At 35.2% G+C, this 20,980-nt stretch overlaps 2 protein-coding genes across 3 annotated transcripts in view; both read left to right on the top strand.

Annotated features, from left to right (window-relative positions):
• The window catches only part of LOC145694555 (phosphoenolpyruvate phosphomutase-like), a 300,696-nt gene that overhangs the window by 121,070 nt on the left and 158,646 nt on the right, over positions 1 to 20,980 (top strand). The window lies entirely within an intron of this gene.
• Positions 1 to 20,980, top strand: part of LOC145694552 (syntaxin-1A-like) — a 97,867-nt gene that overhangs the window by 50,903 nt on the left and 25,984 nt on the right. For both annotated transcript variants that reach the window (XM_081770874.1, XM_081770873.1), the window contains exons 2-4: positions 12,758 to 12,856; positions 16,963 to 17,062; positions 19,278 to 19,352. In XM_081770874.1, the coding sequence (XP_081627000.1) occupies positions 12,812 to 12,856; positions 16,963 to 17,062; positions 19,278 to 19,352 (220 nt within the window). In that variant the 5' untranslated portion in view covers positions 12,758 to 12,811. The remainder of the gene's footprint in view (positions 1 to 12,757; positions 12,857 to 16,962; positions 17,063 to 19,277; positions 19,353 to 20,980) is intronic.

Below are 20,980 nucleotides of genomic sequence, written 5' to 3' on the forward strand. Positions count from 1 at the left end.
TTAATATTTGGAATGATTTGTCTGTTTTTAATGAATGGAAATTGTTGTTGAGTTGAATTTAACGTCTGTTCAGCAACGGAGCTATATGAGACGTAGGCATACTGATTAACGCGGTATTCGAACCACATGAGTTTCCACCGGTAATCGAACCCGGGTCTCCCACGCCAAGGGCGCGTACGGTAACCGCTTAGCCACGAGGGAGCTCTGATCAATAGAAATTGCGGTGAATTGAGAAATTACTGAATTTGATGCTGAAATTAGCCTGATCAATGATGGAATGGGTTACCGGGTTAGTCTGGGTAGCCCGATGACTCTGGTAGTTCTAATGGCTCATTGATAATTTATTTTTGTTCCGTACTTTACTATCGGAGATATTGGTCTGTTTCTAAGACGTTGTGCATTCTTAACTGCTCCGACCTCAGCACTAAATTGAAATACCGAATTATTTGATATTTTGATAATTTCTTTGGTCTATCCATAATGAACACTTGGTGCTATGCTATGAAAGACCGTAATACGTAATCTGACTTTTCTCGTTCAAGAAAGGGAGAGTCTGCCCTAATGTTATGCCGCTGTCGTGAGGACAAATGAGGATCAACCTTTTAAAAATATCCTTCCTGTGTAACAGAGTGAACTCACAATGCATCATCCATAAGGTTTGAATGCTAAAATCCAGCTAACCGTCCTTGACCCAAATGGTCAGTGCTGTATGCTTCAGTTTGAGCCTTAATTCAAGATCTAGTTACAAATTTTGCTGGATTTCAATAAAACAAAAACTATTACATAGTAGAAAATAAAATTTGTGAAACCAATGATCCTCGTTTCATGTTCAGCTTCTGGAAGGGATGATTTTGATTCTAGATGTATCTGCATTTTGTTCTGTCAATCACACGAATTTCCAACATAAATATTAATAACTTGAAGTGAGTTGCAACTAGATATTTAGATTGAATAACTAATTAATACATGAAAAATGTGATATATAACTATTCCATTTATGCAATAAATGTAAAACCTCAATGTTACGAGCAAATTATGCTACTAGCAGGTAGATTATATGCTTTCGTAAACGTAAACGAGTCTTATCTCGAACGTTTAATTGTTACTTGTTTATCATTTCTAAGAACACTGACCATTCACAGAACACTTTCTTAACCCAAATAGCTCGTAGATGTGCATAAAAGCATGAATGCGCTGAAGCCCGTTATGCATTTCAATGTTAAATAAATAAAAAAAAAAAATAAAAAAACACGTACGGTAATTTATGAAGTTATTCGTGAAGTTTGTTTGTTCTAACTATGTGACACGAGGAAATCCAGTTGAAGGTGGAATCCAGTGCAAACCACGGGAATGCGCTCAGTATTTTAATACTCTCCCACTGGGAATCGAAGATGGGAAACTTACTTGTAAAGAATGCCAGTATGTGAAAACGTGCTGTATGCTTTATTTTCCTTAGATCATATATTTTACGTAATTGAAGTTCTTAATGGATTAATAACGCAATTTCTTAACCTACTCAACACATTTCATGTAGGCCTACGTGCGTCAATGTGAGGATTATGCGTAATGATTATAGTAAACCACAATGACTCGTGAAGCCTAGACTCTACACGAATCATGGGGGGCGAGGTGTCCCAGTGGTAGAGCATTCACTTCCGGTGCTTGGGGTCCCTGGTTCGATCCCAGCTCGCGCCGTGTGGACTTTGTGGTGGATAAACCCGTGCTCGTGGGTTTTCTCGGGGTTCTCCCGTTTCCTCCCACTTTCTTCATTCCACCATTTCACTCATTTCTCATCATCATCGTCTCCTTTAGCCTAACCGGCATAACGGTGGGACGTAAAACTTAAAGATTTCATTTCAGTTTTCTACATGAATCATAGAACTGCTTTGTCTTACGTGTGATACATCGGAAAAATTCGGTACAATTCGTGGAGCTGCCTTCCGAACACACACTTGAGAAGAACTGAAACAACAGAAGTGCACCAACAACGTTGCCAAGCTTAGAAGACATGGCAAACGAGCGAAAAAAAAAGCGCCACTTAAGGTTAGTGTAAAGGGACAAGTTTTGCCGATAGATGTCACTACTATCTTCGTATCTGTCCCATGTATTTTTTACCTTTCACAAAAATTTATAATTTCTTTTATAAATTTCAACCTAGAGACTTCAAATTTTTAGAGAAGAAACTTCAAAACATATTAAAGGGAACAATCCGTGCCGATTTTTTATTTAGAATTTTCTTCATTGTTGAAACAGTTCCATTGTTAAAGGTTTGGATATCCATTTCAACAATCAAGCCATTTCAACAATGAAGAAAATTCTAAATAAAAAAAAATCGGCACGGACTATTGCCTTCCATAGATTATGAAATTCCTTTTCAAAAAAATTGAAATCTGTAGGTTGAAATTTGTAAGAGAAATCGTGAATTTTCGTGAAAGACAAAAAATACATGGGAGAGAGACGAAGACTGTGATGTCATCTATCGGCAGAACTTGTCCCTTTAAACCAACCTTAAGGGGGCAGACTACTAAATATTTTTCAAAAGCTAACAATTTTTCTTGTGCCTGTTTTTCGTAAGTGAAAGGAGATAATCAAAAGGTAACTTACCACAATAATAGATAATGTTATTCTACACCCGAAAATACTAATCGGAAGAATAATCAGTGTTGCCATCCGTAGAAATTACAGTGACCAAAATTTGAATTACCCAAAAATCTAGGTTAAGGCAGCGACTAGAAAAATTAATTCAACGGTAATTGATGACTTATCATGTTATCTGTGTTCCTTGTTAACTACTTTTTAAATAATAAATTTATTTTCTAATAATTTATTTATTTTTAAAAACTTATATAAGTGATTACAAAATAAATACAAATATTATTTAAAATTATATATTATTATTTTTAGATTACATATACTGACGTACATATACTTCGAAGTCTTCACATCTACCACTTTAAGCAAACGTTATCTGCTTTGAGTAAATTGGTTCGTAAATTGTACATTAAGTTTTAAAATGTTCCAATTCCGTTTCTGCATGCTTCATTAGACAGTTATATATCAGTAGATAAATACTATTGCTTAATTTATTAGAGAACTTCTAAGTTAAGATTTCAAATAGTCGTAGAATTTAACAGTACACATGAAATTCGGAATTAAATTTTGTTCTATTTTATATCCCAGAATAAATCATTTGAAAGATAAATGATGGTATATAAACGATGATAAGGGACAGAGAAGAATTTCTCCCGAATATACTAAATTTTAGCACTTCATGGTAGTAATTCTCTCCTTCTCAATGAAAATTTATAATTATTTACTATATATATTTTACCAAATATCGTTATTTTTGATTTTCAGATTGTTTGCTGAAGATTAATGCTATATTTCCATTTCCAGTTACCTCTCTTACGGGAGATTTATATAAAGGAAGTCCCGGCCTTCGAGCCCTATGGACTGTTTCACTAATTTTGTTTTAAATGAAAATTGTTTGAAATAAGATTATGTATTAAGATGGCTCGTGCCAAAATGGCCGAATTAGCCTGTTTTAATTATAATTGTTTTTCACACTGTTAATGTAATAAGGAAGGATAAACGGCGCATGAACGTATTGAAATTGAATCACAGTATATTAAAATTGTAACAAATAACAAAACTGTCAAAACTATTGAAATGTAAATAGTAAAAATTGAATAAAAACTGAGAGCAAAGCTCACTAATACTTACTAGGGAAGTACATGAAGTGATACGCGGGGATCTGCATGTGTTATATATCGTTGGAAAGGTCACACCGAGTATACTTCACATGTGAAATATCTCGCTTGAATGGAGCCTGTAAGGGGCGTGGCGGCCATTTAGAGATCAGAACAAGGCTCGCTCCGAAACACCAGAAAACGTGGATAAAATAAGAAACTACGACGTAATTGTTTTGAGACGTGGTATATATAGGTTTGAAAGGTAGCTGAATACGAATCTGACGTCGAATGTTTACAAATCAAAATGGCGGATCCAACATGGCGGACACAAATTACAAAGAAACATGCTATGAATCGAAATAAGGTATATGGAGATATTCAACGTCGCTGTGTATGAATCGGATGCTAAAAGTGTAAAATTCAATATGGCGGACAAAACGTAAAACACTGCTGGAACTGAAAACAGGTAGATAGAAGTTTTCGTGGTCGCGGTATACGAATTCAATGTTAAAAGTGCAAAATGCAATATGACGCATCTAATATGTTGGACAAACGGTGCAAAAGTACAGAATGGACATATGAGTACCCAGACGAGACTGGGCTCCGTGCTCCGTCTCGATCTCCTCTCGATTTGTAAAAGCACTAACTAACAAACTAACTCTATGGCCTATGGAACCCGGAGGTTCAATGCCGCGTTCATAAAAGCTCTCCACTGACTTCTATCCTTAGCTAATTGGATCCAGTTTCTACTTTGTATTCCTATCTCTGCGAGATCCACCTTAATATTGTCCTCCCATCTGCGCCTAGGTCTTCCTAATGGCCGTTCCCCGATGGGTCTTCCAGTCAAGACTTTGAAAGCGTTTCTACTTTCTTCCATTCTGGCTACATGACCTGCCCATCTAAGCCTCCTAGACTTGACGACCGTAACAATGTTGGATAGACCATATAAATTATGTAGTTCCTCGTTATGAAGTTTCCGCCATTCCCCATTCCCGTTCCTCTTGGGTCCGAATATTCGTCTCAGGATCTTGTTCTCAAATACTTTCAGTCTATGTTCTTCCCTCAGAGTAAGCGACCATATTTAGCAACCATACAGAACAACAGGCATGATTATCGTTTTATATATTTTAAGCTTCAAATTCCTCGACAGAATTCGCGACGACAAGAGATTTTGAACCGAATAGTAACACGGATTCCCTGCTTTTAGTCGACATTTAATTTCTTCATGAATATGATTTTCGTCTGTTAATATTGATCCTAAATATTTGAAAGTATCCACTTTATCAAAAGTATTATTTAATATTTTAACGCATCCACAATTTGCCGTATTACGGTCCCGACGCATTTCCATGTATTCAGTTTTCTTTGCATTTGCTTCTAAACCCATGTCCCTGCAAGTGTTTAATAAGATCTCTGCATTTCTTTCTATTGTTCTCCTATCATCCCCTTTTTAAATTTACATCATCAGCATATGCCATAACCTGGTGAATACCGTTCAACTCTAATAGGCCCTGGTTGCCGTCTTTGATTTTCCTTATGGCGTATTCCAGCACAAAGTTAAATAATAATGGCGACAACGCATCTCCTTGTTTCAGGCCATTTTCGACGTGAAAGCTCGTGGACAAAAATTTTCCTACCCGGACTTTACTTTGGGATTCATTTAAACATATCTTAATGAATCTAATTAGCTTTCCCGGTATTTCAAGTTCTGTAAAAACGTTGTATTATGTTTCTCTCCTAACCGAGTCGTACGCCTTTCTAAAATTAATAAATAATTGATGTACCGGGTATCGTATTCCTACTTTTTTTCGAGTATTTGACGAATGGTAAATATTTGGTCGATAGTTGATCGATTTCGTCTAAATCCGCATTGATAATTTCCAATAATTTCACCTGCGTATGGGGTCAATCTTGCTAATAGAATATTTGAAAGAATTTTATAGGACGTTGACAGAAGAGAAATGCCTGGATAATTATTACAGTCAGTTTTGTCGCCTTTCTTGTGAATTGAAACAATGATTGATTCTTTCCACTCTTGTGGCAATTCTTCCTTGTTTCAGATAAGGAGAATGAGTTTGTGTATCTTGTTCCACAATTTTTCGCCTTCAGTTAAAATTAACTCAACCGGAATTTCATCTACGCCCGGAGATTTGTGTTTCTTTAATTTCTTTATAGCGGTTTCTACTTCTATTCGGTTGGGTTCTGGAATATACGGTTCTGCGGTGTATATCTCCTTTTCTCCACGCACATTAGTTTTTGGCTGCGTGATCAGCAAATCGTCAAAGAAATTTTTCCATCTATTTAAGAGGCTATCCGTATCAGTGAGAACTGTTCCGTCAGCTTTCTTTAATATATAAGCATGAGGTTGATGAGCTTTTCTTAAATTCGCTGATCCCCATATACATGTCCCGAATATTTTTATTTTTACTATTATCTTCGAGTTCCTTAATTTTAGCTTTCAAAAAATTGCGTTTCTTTGTTCTAAAAGTTTTGGAAGTTTCCCGCCTGATATCTGCGAAATTTTGTGTAGTTATTTCATTCGAATTTTGTAGCCAGCGTAATTTTGCCTGTTTTCTCTTCTCTGTTAGATTAAGGCATTCCTGGTCGAACCATGGATTGTTCCTACGTATTTCCGCGTGTCCCAACTTTTTCTATTGCTGAACTTCTAATGCTATCTCTAATTTCAATCCAAGTATCCTCAACACTAGTGCACTCCGAGTCTTCTAAAACCGAGAATCTATTCCAAACTTTAATCTGATATTGATCTCTTACCTGGTTCTCTTCTAATTTCTTTAAATTAAATCTATCCGTTTTCGGACATTAAATATTACCTTTATTGAAAGATAATCTCTCTCGTATTATCGCTACTACCAGGTAGTGATCAGTATCACAATCAGCCCCTCTAAACGACCGGACATCAATTATGCTAGATTGCCTTCTTCTATCTACTAAAACGTCATCAATTTGATTATGTGCTTTTCCGTCTGGTGATGTCCACGTGTATTTATGAACGTCGCGATGTGGGAATTTTGGTTGGTACACGGTTTGAAAATATCCTCTTCACGATTGTGTTTTTGGACGTTGCAAAGTTTACAAGTCTAACACCGTTGTCATTACTTTCCTTATGCAGACTTTCGTTCCCTATAATCGGTTTGAAAATATAATCTTGTCCTACCTTCGCATTGAAATCCTCTAATAGAATTTTCATATGATATCGTGGGAGTTGGTCAAATATCCGTTGCACTTCGTAAAAACTATCTTTTATATCGTCACCCTTATCTTCAGTTGGAGCATGTACATTTAAAATAATAATATCACACCACTTTTAAGAGTAATAAAAGAAAGTCTGTCAGTGACAAATTCAACACATTTAATTGCTGGTAATATTCGTTTGTGAGCGAAAAGCCCTGTTCCTAACTGGTGATTTTGATTTCCTTCCCCGTAAAAGAACGTAAAATTTCCGGAATTCACAGATCCATTTCCATCCCACCTAACTTCCTGAACTCCTACTAGGTCCATCTTGTATTTCTCTAACTCACTCGTTACGGATTTTAACGCGCCTGCCCCATAAAGACTTCTAATATTCCATGTTCCAAATCTCATGTCCGTTTTCTTTTGCTGAGGTCGTGCCAAGTTATCAGTCCTTGTCCGATAAGATCGAAATTACTCTCGGTATCAGTACCATCCCTACTACAGAGAGTGGACATTTATCATAGATATTGCTCACAAGTGTATACGACATAATGTGAAACCGGAAAGACAGTTATGGAAGCATAACGATATTTTAAATGCTTACTTTTCACTGTCATTGTTCGAATCTTCAGATGGTATATGAAAATAATTGCAACATACCCTACAGAGGCCATTCAAGCGAGATATAACAGATGCGAAGAGTAGTCCATGCAGCTTTTCAACGATATATAACACATGCCGATCCCTGCGTATCTCTCCGGTGGCACGGGAGGGAGTTGGTAGTAAAATAATTATTGCCGATGATTGCAATCTTTTCATATCATAAAACTTTCATGTGCACTACAAACCCTGCCCTGCATTCTGTGCCTCAATGTTGGCATGATTGTATAGCAAAACACGTTCCCTGTTTATTGTAAAACATCATCTACTTGCCCCCCTTATGACTATAGGTATTTTTGTACTACATGTGTAAGAATAACGTATGCCCGTTCTGTACATATCTTTTTTGCATTTTGCGTCCGCCACATTCGACCCGTCATGTTGCATTTTGTACGTTTAAAATTGAATTCGTATTCAGCGACCACGAAAACCTCTATCTACCTGCTTTCAGTTCCATAGCAGTATTTTACATTTTGTCCGCCATCTTGGATCCGCCGTTTTGAATTTTACACTTTTAGTATCTGATTCATACACAGCGGCGTCGAATATCTCAATATACCTGATTTCAGATTCATAACATGTTTCTTTGTAATTTGGATCCGCCATTTTGATTTGTAAACATTTGATGTCAGATTCGTATTCAGCTACCTTTCAAACCTATATATACACCACGTCTTAAAACAATTACGTCATAGCTTGTTATTTTATCCACGTTTTTTGGTGTTTCGGAGCGAGCCTTGTTTTGATCTTTAAATGGCCGCCACGCCCCCTACAGGCCCCATTCAAGCGAGATATTTCACATGTTAAGTATACTCGGTGTGACCTTTCCAACGATATATAACACATGCAGATCCCCGCGTACCACTTCATATACTTCCCTAATTAGTGTTTACAGCGCCATCTCTTATCCATATTTTCCAATAATATGCACCAACTTTTAAATCTCTAGGTTGATATAAAGTCGATTCGAAAACGTTTTTTATTTTATTTTATTTATTTATTTATTTATTTATTTATTTTTTTGTAGATTTTAAATTCTAATATCTGGAGATAGATCAAAATCCAATTCTAACATGCTCGCGCCGTATGGATTTTGTGGTGGACAAACACCGTGCTCGTGGGTTTTCTTGGGGTTCTCCCGTTCCCTCCCACTTTCTTCATTCCACTATTTCACTCATTTCTTATTATCACCGACTCCTTTAGCCTAACCGGCATAATTGTGGAACGTAAAACTCGAAGATTTCCAATTCTAACATCTTGGGATATCGACTGAAATCCGACTATCGTTTTCTAATATCAAGTAATGCGCAAGGTTCAGGTATACTTTATAGTGGGTTTTCTAACTACCAATATTCTTATGCTTTGTGCAATTTTGTGATTAAGTGTTGTGAGTAGTTTCATTTTTTCTTTATGCATTGTAGAATAGGAAAAGAGATTGTGGACATCTGGTATCTGCGACTGGCAAATATGGCGGCCGTTCCAATATGGCGGATAATTCACATTTTTATTTGTCTCTATCTCGGTTATTATTTAATCCGACTTCGAACATCTTTTTTTTTTTTTTTTTTTAACGAAAAGTCTTTAGTAGCTCTATACTTTTATTTATTACGACATTTCTACTTTAGTTTTTATCCAAAATGCAAAATTTGTGTTTTTTAGTCATTTTTTGTACTTTTTAAAAAAATATTATAGCAAGAGAAGTGTGGAAAGAGATTAAACTAACTGCGAATATGGAGAAATAAGTTTTATTGTATAGGCTACTTAAGATGTACGAGATGTGATGGTGAAGGTCTTGGACTTTCCACTGGCAAACATGGTGCCATTTCAAGATGGCGGACGAACGAAATTTAAACCCATATCTGTATTGTTTATTTTTCATCCGTTTTCGATTATCTTTGTTTTAAGCGAAAAGTTTTAACAGCTCTACTCTTTTGTTTGCTACAAGTTTTCTACTATCTGCTTTAATTGTATCCAAAATAAAGTAAAACGAGTATAGAACTGTATAAAACTACAGTCTGCAGCTAACATTTTGAAAATCTACTAGTACAGGAACAGAAAAAAAAATAAGCTCTATAGACGTAAGACAAGGTAAAGGGAACTTATTACTAAATGATGCACATATTAGTGCAAAATTATCATTATTATCGGTGTATAGTTACTATATATCATGTACTTAGATGTTAAAAATAGTCAAACTTGAAACTGAATGAAAAGTTCAACTTCAGAATAGCATAGAGTCTTCGATATTCCTGTCATCGTAATCCACTTCATCAAGATTTGCAACATTCTCACATTTATCAGTCTCAGCCGAGCATGAGCACATTTCAGTACATGGTACAACATTTTGCACACACTTGCAGGATGCTAGACACCATAACTTGACACAGGAAACAGCGTACTGATGAAAGTAGTTCTTGAGGAGCACAAGGCATGTCACACACGACAAGTAGGTATTCATTTTCCTTTACCTTCCAGTCAAAATCAGAAGTTGGGTGGAATATTAGCTCTTCGCCATATCATCGCTTGATAATGAGCTCTTGTTATAGACGGGTGAAAGGTAGCTTGAGTCGGAAGTATGTTTAATCCCTGAACTTGCTTTTTTGTAAACAAGCACCACCTTAGCTCACTCAAGGTTTTAATGTTTAGTTTTGGCATGTAGGCTACACTGAACACATGTACTCTTCAAGTGCAGTGTGTGTTTCATCCTCTATAATGTCTGTTTGACCTATGGCAAGAGCTTTGATAATTTTGTCGCTAGCATTTATGAAACTTTCAAAAACTGTTATTTTGATTTATAACTGAAAGAACCAGTAGTGTCACATCCAGAAAGGGAATGCAATCTATACGATTGGCGCGCTTCTGAGAAGCAGTTAAAACAAATGTAGTGTCACTTGTCAATTCTGGATATTTAGTAATCGCCAGTACAAGAATATCAGTATCTGGTGAAAAATTGTTAATTTTTTAGCTCCTCGTTGGGTTGCAAGATTTGCGTGGAGGGTTAACTTTGTATCAGCTTCTTCTTGTGAATTGCTAAGATCTTCTGTCAGTGATTTGTTTGACTTGACTTCGCCACGGAAAGAAAGAACAACAGCTTTTTCTAAATGACTGGACTTTTTGAGCAAATTCTGACTTAATACTACAGTGTGAAAGTCTTTATTTTTATAATGAGATAAAAGTTTTTTTCATGGTGACATGTTTCATATTAATTTTTTCTTCAACCTTGTACATAACAGGTAGGTTACCATGCTGCCGTTTTTCTCTGGTGGCATTTTCTAGGGAATTCTCAAAGTAAGTATCGAATACGATATGAATTACTGCGTATTCGTTGTACTTGCCTAAAATTTTATTACTGGACTGATCTGCCAAATCAGCAACAGTTTGCGTATCTTTTGAAGGTATCAATGTATGTAATTCTGCCATACCATCTATAATTGTAGTCTCAGTAGATTCTACTTGGTTTACACCTTTGCTGGTTACTGAAGAAGGATTAGGAATCTCTGTTGTTACCTTCTTTGTGCAAAGTTCTTTCAAATGGTGCATCAGCTTACTTTTAGCTTGAGTTATGTATATTGTTCCATCACTTGCAAACATGAATCTTGAGACTGCTATTAACTCATACTTCCCGATAATCTTTGAAATTTACATCAGGACCCGGTCGACAAAGAACAGCAAGACGATTAAACATTTTTTTGTCATATTTTATTTCTAGAATACCTTCTTTACTTGGAACTTTCACTTTTTTTTAATCATTGTCTTCCACAATTTTAGTTTTCTGTGTGAAAATGGATACCAGAAATTCTTTGTTAACATAATTCCTTTACTAACAAATTTTTGGTATTCTTGTAAACCAATGTCTGACACGATGGACACATCATGTTTCATATCAGGTGGTGCAATAGTCATTGTGGCAATATTAAGCAGTTCTTCCCCACCTTAAGTGAAAGGATTGAGATGGGTTTAAATTTCGTCCGTCTGATATCTTGAAATGGCACCACGTTTACCAGTGGAGAGTTCAAGACCTTCACCATCACATCTCGTATCTTAAGTATCCAATAAAACTGATTTCTCCATATTCACAGTTAGTTTAATCTCATCCCAAACTTCTCTTGCAACAATATTGAAAAAAATATAAAAAATGACCAAAAACATGAATTTTGCATTTTGGATAAAAACTAAAGTGAGAAAAATAAGACAAGAAATGTCGTAATAAATAAAATATAGAGCTACTAAAGACTTTTCGTATAGAAAAAAGATGATCAAAATCGGATGAAAAATAAACCGAGATAGAGACAAATAAAAATATCATTCGTCCGCCATCTTGGAACGGCCGCCATATTTGTCAGTCGCGGGTCCCAGATGTCCACCATCGTTTTTTTTTATTCTACAATGCACAAGAAAAAAATGAGAGCACTCACAATATTTAATCATCAAATTACACACGGGATGTAGTTACGAAAAGCACTATTAGTGGCGCATTTCACTTTTATAAGATTAAAAAAACTAAATTTTGTCATGTAATTAAGCGTTCCATACAATTTTTTGTCTTTTCTCTCAGACTTTAGCATATAATTAAGCGTTCCGTACAAAGTTTTTGTCTTTTTCTCACACTTTAGGGTGTAATTAAGCGTTCTATTCATATTTTGTGACATTTTTCTCACAATTTAACACATAATTAGCGTTCCCTACAAATTTTGTCTTATTTTTCTCACATTTTACCATGTAATCAAGTGTTCCGTACAAACTTTGTCTTTTTTTCTCCCACTTTATTATATAATTAAGCGTTCCGTTCAAAATTTGTCTTTTTCTCATATTTTGACATGTAATTAAGCGTTCCGTACAAACTTTATGACTTATTTTTCTCACTTTTTACTACGTAATTAAGCGTACCGTACAGATTTTGTACTTTTTCTCACGCTTTAGCATGTAGTTAAGCGCTCCATTTAAACTTAATATCTTTTTTCCCCTCACAAGTTTGGTAATATGACTTAACTCCCTTGTGCTTTGAACGCCCCATATGTTGAATATAATAGTCATTCGTTACTATTGGTGCGTTAAATTTTCTCTATTTCTGCTATGCATGTACAGTATATTGATTTTGGGTTTGGGTTGGTATTCGTGCTGTAAGTAAAGGATGATGTTAAATAAATTCATGACTCGATCTTTATAGGACGAATATTTCACATCACAAAAGTAACAGTTACGATCCATTGCAGGCCAACCCAGCAGAAGATGAAGAAGATGAGTTACCGTACAGATATGTGTATTCAATGCACGTGGAGGAGGAGAGGTACATGGACATCTTCTTTCTGGAGGTCAGTCACTCGAATTTATCATAGTATTGTTTACAAGTTCAATATCTCCTTTCAGCTATTTATTTGTGGGTTTAAAGTAAATTTTTAAGTGTATGAACTTAACAAAATTTGTGTTTTCTTTTTCAATCTCGAAGGATAGATAACAGATTTTGACCTTAATAGTTAAAAAAAAAGTACAAGCGTAAATTCACTAAAACCCATGTAAAGTATGGTGGTTCAGGGATAACATGCTCATTTCTGAAGCAGCGAATTTCTAGTACGATCCCAAGCCAAGCCATGGTAGATAAAATCGTGTCTGTGGATTTTCTCGAGTTTCTTCCGTTTCCTCCGACATTATCACCAATTATTTAATAACTATTAACTTTCATTAATCGTCCTTCTCCATTAGCTTAAAGAACATATTAATGTGGGACGTTAACTAGAAATCCCATTTCACTAAAATATATTATGCACTTAAACGTTCAATAAAATATGTCAAAATGGGCTCCTTAGGATGTGGAATCTCGTTGTGAGCTCAAAATATTACACGACTAACTAATGTACTATGTAGACAAGGTCAGGATTGGGGACAGGATAGCTTAGTGGTAGAGCGCTCTCTCTGGCTCGAGGGATAACTCATTCGACCTCAAGATATGTGAGTTCGTAATGACGACATCGTGTACTTAGTTTTCGCATGATTTTCCTATTTCCTTTCACATTCACGTTCAATCAGTTCTATATCACTTTCATTAATCATCAGTTAAAAAAAATAAACTGTAGGACATAGTCGTGTGACAAAACTTTTCGTTATATTTTAAAGCATGTATCTTTTTCCTTCAAAGTGTACTCAGAAAACGACTTGGATTGAAAAGAAGCTCTTGCTGTGAAAATTAAGCTCTATGTAGTCAGAAATTAAATATCATGCAACGTAAGTGTTAAAGATATAGACAAAGTTGACAAACTGCTTTTCTTGGTGTATTTTCTTATACAAATCATATAAATGTATAGTAGATATATAGATTTGATGTACGCTATCATATGTAAATATGATTAGGTCTACTGAAAGAAGTTAGAATATCTTCTTGTTTCTTTATTTCCTCTCCCTAATTATTACGATTATATATTATTCTTGTAGAGACTAAAATAATATCGATGCCAATTTACACTGTCAGAAAATAAAAAATATATGTAATCACATTACTTGAAGCTCTCAAGCTTGTTAATTTTGAGATTGAGGGAATGCACCGCCACCATACAGCAAACTCATATTTTCTAGCTTGATTTATCTAAGCCGGTGAAAGTCTTAGAATATTAACAATTAATTATCTTACCCTTGGATATCAAGACACAATTTATTACTACTCACTTACTCAACCTACCGCATTCCAAAACACAAATGAAGATATGTTACTTTCAGGGACATTAAAAACTTTGAAAAAAACTGCATTATTACGATATACTATTTCTTACTGTGAAATGTAAACCTTTATCTTTGGGATTTAGATAAGAAGATAAAAAACATATTCAAGAAAATTATTGTTGATTTATATAATGAGCATGAATTTATTCGTAGTGCACGCGTTACACGAAAACCATATATTGTGTATTAACTCTCTTGAGGACGGCACAACCTTTCATAAATTTTTAAGAACAAGTGAAAATAACTATTTGAAAGAAGTTAGGTAATAAGATAAAACGAATGGTAACAAAAAAAGGAAAAAAAATGCGCAATTGAGGTAATTACAAAATCTAACAAACGGAAATTTAGGTACTAACGAAATATGACACAAAATGTGGAAACTAGGCATATTGAACCAACAGTCATGTCTTATCATCATAGATCGCAATATCAATTATTTAAATAAACATCTTTATCGTTTAATGTCCCACGATTATGCCCCGAGGCTAAGGAAGACGGTGCTGATAATTATGAACTAAACGTTTTAATGAAGAAAATAAGAGGGAATGGGAGAATTACGAGAAAATCCACGTACACGGCGTTTGTCCACCACAAACTATGCTGGATTTGAACCAGTGGTCGAAGTGAGACGTTCGGCCTCTGGCTTTTCAGTAATGAGGACATACCGTCTCTGGTTTTTCAGTGATCAAGACAATATTTAAATAGCCGGTATGTTGAGTCAAAATCATAATAAAACATACCGCCTCTGCTTTTTTTCCACTTCGAACACTGATTTGAACCATGTAATTTACGCACCAGAGATGAGTGCTCTGTTACTGAGCTACCACAGCCCGAAATAAATATTTTGTGCCTGTCACAAATAATTCAATAAAACTACAATTGGTGTGTTGATAATATGAAAAATATACGGTTAAATTGTGAAGATTAAAAGAATAATTACTGCGATAGTTACGAACCTCATGTATAAAACGTTACATAGTGCTACACATTCATCAATCCATTCCTATGCTATGGGGTTCTGTAGCAAAATAGTCCAAAGAAGATATACTCGTATCGGTATCCATTTTGCATAATCTTCATTCTACTACCGCAAATTTACTACTGAACTCACCAGTTAGTGGAACTCACACTCCCGACATCAAAGAACTACCGACTTCAATAGAAGCATTCCCATTCAGCATACAGCTGGTCAATGAAACTCGCACTCGCCAATCTCAAGGAAACTCTGAGTAAATGGCGTCATGTTGTAGAAATAATATTGCCATATTTAACAGACGCTGAAGTAGTCTCTGTCAACTGAACTCGCACTAATTCGAACTCATATTCGCCAACCTCAAACATTTACGGTACTCATTGGCGTATTTACGATTTTGTTACAGGGGGGCTTTGCTAACTTTAGTTCTGGAAATGTGAAAATTCTTCAAGATATTTCATTTACTTTAATATAGTAAATAAAATTTCGGGGGGTATTAAGCCCGGAAGCCCCCTAAATACGCCACTGCTCGTACTTATCGATATCAGTGAAATCTGCGATCGACAAACGCAGATTTGCTAACCTTTTGAAAAGGACTCGCATTTGCGGATCTTAATGAAGTTATCACTTACCGATGTATAGGGAACTTACATGCGTCAATTTCAGTGCAGCTCATACATTCGCAAATGTTGTCTACGAAGTTTTGTGCAGAACACTATTGAGTATATTGGAGATTCGTGGTTTTCACCGATACACATACACCATCGACCGTCCCTAAAATATCAGGGTGTCAAGTTATACATACAGTGTTGTCCACTGAGAAATTACTGATTTTGCAATATTTCTAGATAGTTGTCAACATTCATTGCTAAACCAAAAAGCAGGGCTAAATCATAAAGGACGACGTGATACCACACCACACTGTTATTTCATACCTTCATGCACTTTTCAACACAGATGTGAGGATCTTTATCTGCCCAATAATGACTGTTAAGTTTATTTACAAACTCTCAACGTGTAACACTGTCTCTGTTACACGGCTCTGTCTCACAAAGTTTCAAATAGTTCTGGTCAATTATCGTGCCATTGTCGTCAAACCTTTTAGCAAATTACATCCTCATGTCACAGTAATCAGGATATAATAGCTGAACGTAATGTGGCTGTCATGACCTAAAAGGGAAATCTTTCTTCAGAATGGTGCCAATTGTGTAACTTGTTTTTCACGAGAACTTTGACGCAATTATTTTAGTGAGCTCATTGTGAGAATAATTCATTAACAATGGTAACATTTTTTGTTGTCCTCAAGGTGGTCCTGATCTTGAATTGCCTAAAGTGTTTGTTTTTAGGTGTTTTGCATTCAGTTTAGCATTGAATATCACGTTCCGCCCCCACTACCTTTGTACACGTGCCATAGATCCCTACATAAACTTCCTCGCTATCAGATACTTCCTACAGGAAACATGCAACTCGAATGTATTTTTATTCATAACATAGACTGTGTGTATATGACCATTTTCGTTATGGTTTTGTATGCTATTTCTGAAAAAGGAACAAGCTTATGTGAATTTCCATTCTTAAGTTAGAAAGTGAAAAAGTTGCCTTTCAATCAAATTTTCAACTGTTAAAAGTAGGCTAAGATATTAAGTTCAGTTGCAATGTACGCTGAAAAATGAATTTAATTTCTAAATTGAAATTGAATAGATATATATTCATAGTTTATTCTCATTATTCTAGGTGGAACAGGTTAGAGGATGGCTGGAAAACATAAAAGAGAACACCCTCTATATGAGAAAATTACAAAGCTCAATATTATCGTCACCCAGGCCAGATGAAAGTAAGAATAATTAATTATCATTCCTCATAAATTTACGTAAAAATGTTTCATTGTATTGTTATTTGTACCAATATTTGTTATTCAAATAGGGTTTCTCCCAAGATTTCAATGTTTGTTATTCAAATAAGATTTTTTAAGATTCTACCACTTGTTATTTAAATAGATTTCTTCTACCATTTCAATGTTTACTATTCATGAAACCAGCAAAAACGCACGAACACGTTGCTCTATTGCAGCCAAAATCCTCACCCTCACAGAAGTAGGCACAATCGTCAATAGATGTCAGAGTAAGCAAGAATGAGTTTAGTGGTTACGTCGGGAATTCGTTGCAATTGGCATCTGCGGCCACTACTACACCGAGTCGCAGAAGCACGAATTAATAGTACGTCGCGAATTCGTGACACTCGTCCAAAAGGGGTTAATTCCTTAATGTATAACTTATAATTTAACTTTATAACATCTAACTTAACACTGTACTTACACACAATTTTAAAGTACACAAAACACCAACGTAAAACATATTCCGCATTCTTAAAATTAGAGATGCGCACGAGACAAGATTTGTAGCTGTCTCGTCTCGAAAATGTGCTGTAAAAGTGATGTCTCGACTCGAAAAATGTATATTTCTCTATTGGAAGAGCTGTGTCTTAACTCGAATTTTGTCAGGGAAATCCTCTCTCGACTCGTCTCGTGCGCATACCTACTTAAACGATTTAAATTTGTTTTACTGTTCATCGATAAATGATTACTTAAATCTAAGAAAAAGTAGACCTAAAAGAGTTAAAACATATAAAGTTTTAAGTTTTTGGAAAAGTCCTTGATGTACGAGGACAATTTAAAAAATACTACGTTTGAGCATTCGCGAGAAATGGCTTGGAAAAGCGACGTCAGTGTACAGTAGTTCAGTAGAAACTGAGCAATGGGAGGAGAAAATTGTGTTGCAGTTCCCGCGTCCGCTATAACAATTGAAAATTCAATAGAAAAAGTTGCCAAATGTGAAGTGCATGCGGTAATCCGATTTCTGAGTACGAAAAAAACTTTCGGCAGCTGCGATTCGTCGCGAACTGTGTGGTGTTTACGGACTAAACGTGATGATGAGTAAAGGTGTCGTACGGAAATGGTGACGCATGTTTAAATATGGCCTCAAAAACGTTTGAAGCAATTCCAGTGGGATGTTTTTATCATCCTCCCTATAGCCCAGACTTGACACCGACTGACTCTTCAGACACATAAAATAGCGGCTTGCTTCACACCACTTCGACAATGACAATGCGCTTCACGATGCTATTAGCGAATGGCTTCATTTCCAGGCAGTTTTTTTTTTTTTTTTTTTTTTTGCATAAGGAATTTCAAATCTTGTAAAAACGTTATGACAAGTGCCTCTATTTGACAGGTGGATATATTGGTGGTATTTGTACCTTTCTAATGTGTATAATAAAAGTTCTGTATCTGCGAGTGTATGTCATTGATACCAAACAGTATTATTATTATTATTATTATTATTATTATTATTATTATTATTATTATTATTATTATTATTATTATTATTATTATTATTATTATTATTATTATTATCATTATTTGAATTTCCCTGGTATGACTCCTTTTCTTTGGCAGAATAACGATTTTATGAAGATGTAACAAGTCGAGTAGATCATTCTAAAAAAATTTCCTGATTTTATTACAGTTTTTTCTTTCTCTTCTTTCCTGGAACTAGGTCGGATAGTCACGAGCTGGATAGTCGAGACTATTGTAATTAATTTTGATGACTCATGAATAATTTCCCGTAATGAGCTTCGAACTTAATGAATTAAATATATTGTTGTTAACAGTTGGATCTGTTGAGAATGTTTCTGTTTGAGTAAATACTGTGAACAATGTTGCTCTCGGGTTTGTCTATTAGATACTCTACTCTATGTAAGAATGGTTAGATACAAACTACTGACAAGAACTTTTTTTTCTATTCGTTGCATTAATATACTAAATACTTGAAATAGTTTTATTACATCGTAACTTGTATGTCAAGAACACCAATTTTTGTTTCCCGAAATGTTCCAAAGAATGGCTTTGCACAAAATTCTTGTAGTTTCTAAATTTCGAATAGAATTTAGTTTGCTAATTAACTTAATATATGCCTGGAAGAACGCATAAGACAAATAGTTCGTTGAAACATTGGTTATTTTAAAATATTGCATTTATGCGTTTTATTTTTCAGAGTTGAAAGTAGAATTGGAACAACGCATGGAAGATGTTAAAAGTCTTGGAGAGAAAATTCGTGTGCGTCTTAAAGGTATGTTTTTCACGAACTTTTATAAGTGTATGTTTAGAATTTACGAGCGATACTGCAGTACCAACGAATTTGAAAGACTTTTTTTTTTTTGTTTGCACTTTTGATTGTTACAGAACTCTGTTGTATCTTCTTTGTAAGAGATCACTATAAGCTTATATAACCTCATAATACAGTAGAACCCCTCTCATCCGCCCTTAGCTGGTCCGCCACTCCGGTTAATCCGACCGTCCTCGAGGCAAACTTGTCCCGACTCATCGGTGAATCACAAGGCACATTGTTGTTTACTGTCGCGACATAACGCTTATCCGCACTGTACATACAGTATTCATGGCTCTTTACAATAATATTAACAGCTTTCGTGTCGTTCTTTTTGCTATGTTTTTACTGTAGAGAACAATAGAGTCACTTTTGAGTTCAGAGATTGTTTATTTTACTGTAAATTCGTATTTTTCTGTATTTTCTGATAATCCGACCTTTTTGCGTTCCAACCATACCCCCCAGTCGTCCCAAAGGTGACGGACTAGAGGAGTTCTACTGTACTTGAGAAATGTTACAGCGTCAAAAGAGGAAAATATGACCAGTTCGTATCCAATCGACAGCTTACAATAAATCCAACGGCAGAAGAATATATAGAGGACATAATACCGTTAAATATATTTTTTTCTGAAAAAAGGAATAAAAATAAGTTGAAAATGAATGTGACACTAATAAATTACACTTTTTAATTATTTGTTTTATTTATTTACTGATGATGTTAAAACTATTGAACCTTATTTACATTACTGACGCTGCAAGGATTATATTTAGAAATGCATATGACAGGACTTGATTGTTTAGTAACTACGGCATGTCTCAGGAAAGCATTTTGGCATTATTGGTCGAATAACGCTTTAGCACAAGCAGCACGTAAAAGTTTTTGTTATTTTAAAGATTACACAAATAAAACTTTTCTTATTTCTTTTAGTAATTTCAGACCTTAATAAAATATAATTTTTCTGGTTTGTTTATCTTTACTGCATACATAAGTGAACTCCCTTCTTCACACGACGGGCATTCTTTCCTTTTTTTTAAAATGTCAGAACAAAGGATATTGTGCGTAACTGTCAGGTTAGTCTTAGGGCTCGTGGCCATTCTCAAACTGATTTTGTTGTCATTGTCGTGTCACTTTGGAGGATTATATCGAAGGAAATGTTGTTTGCTCAAAACCAAATTCAACATGATACCCTTACTATTCAGGTCTTTTTTATAAGGCCATATCTCACAGAAAACTTTACCAACTTCAAGTATATGAGTAATTCCCACCATTTTCGTGCATTTCTTCTCTGAACTATTACCATAAACTAAACTAAAAAAAAAAAAAAAAAACCTTTCCAGCACTTTATTGCTTGTTGCATTTTTCTTGTTTTTTTATACCCAGCTAAACACATCAATCAATAAATAAATCCTGTTACCTATCTCCTAATGAAAACACACACACACACATACATATATATATGTGTCCCTCGTTTATGCCGGTTAGACTAAAGGAGACGGTGATTATGAGAAATGAATGAAATGGTGGAATGAAGAAAGTGGGAAGAAACGGGAGAACCCCGAGAAAACCCACGAGCAGGGTGTTTGTTCACCAC

This window comes from Thermobia domestica, chromosome 9 (assembly GCF_964235325.1).
Source record: "Thermobia domestica chromosome 9, izTheDome1.hap1.1, whole genome shotgun sequence".
In the NCBI taxonomy this organism is placed as follows: Eukaryota; Metazoa; Arthropoda; class Insecta; order Zygentoma; family Lepismatidae; genus Thermobia; species Thermobia domestica.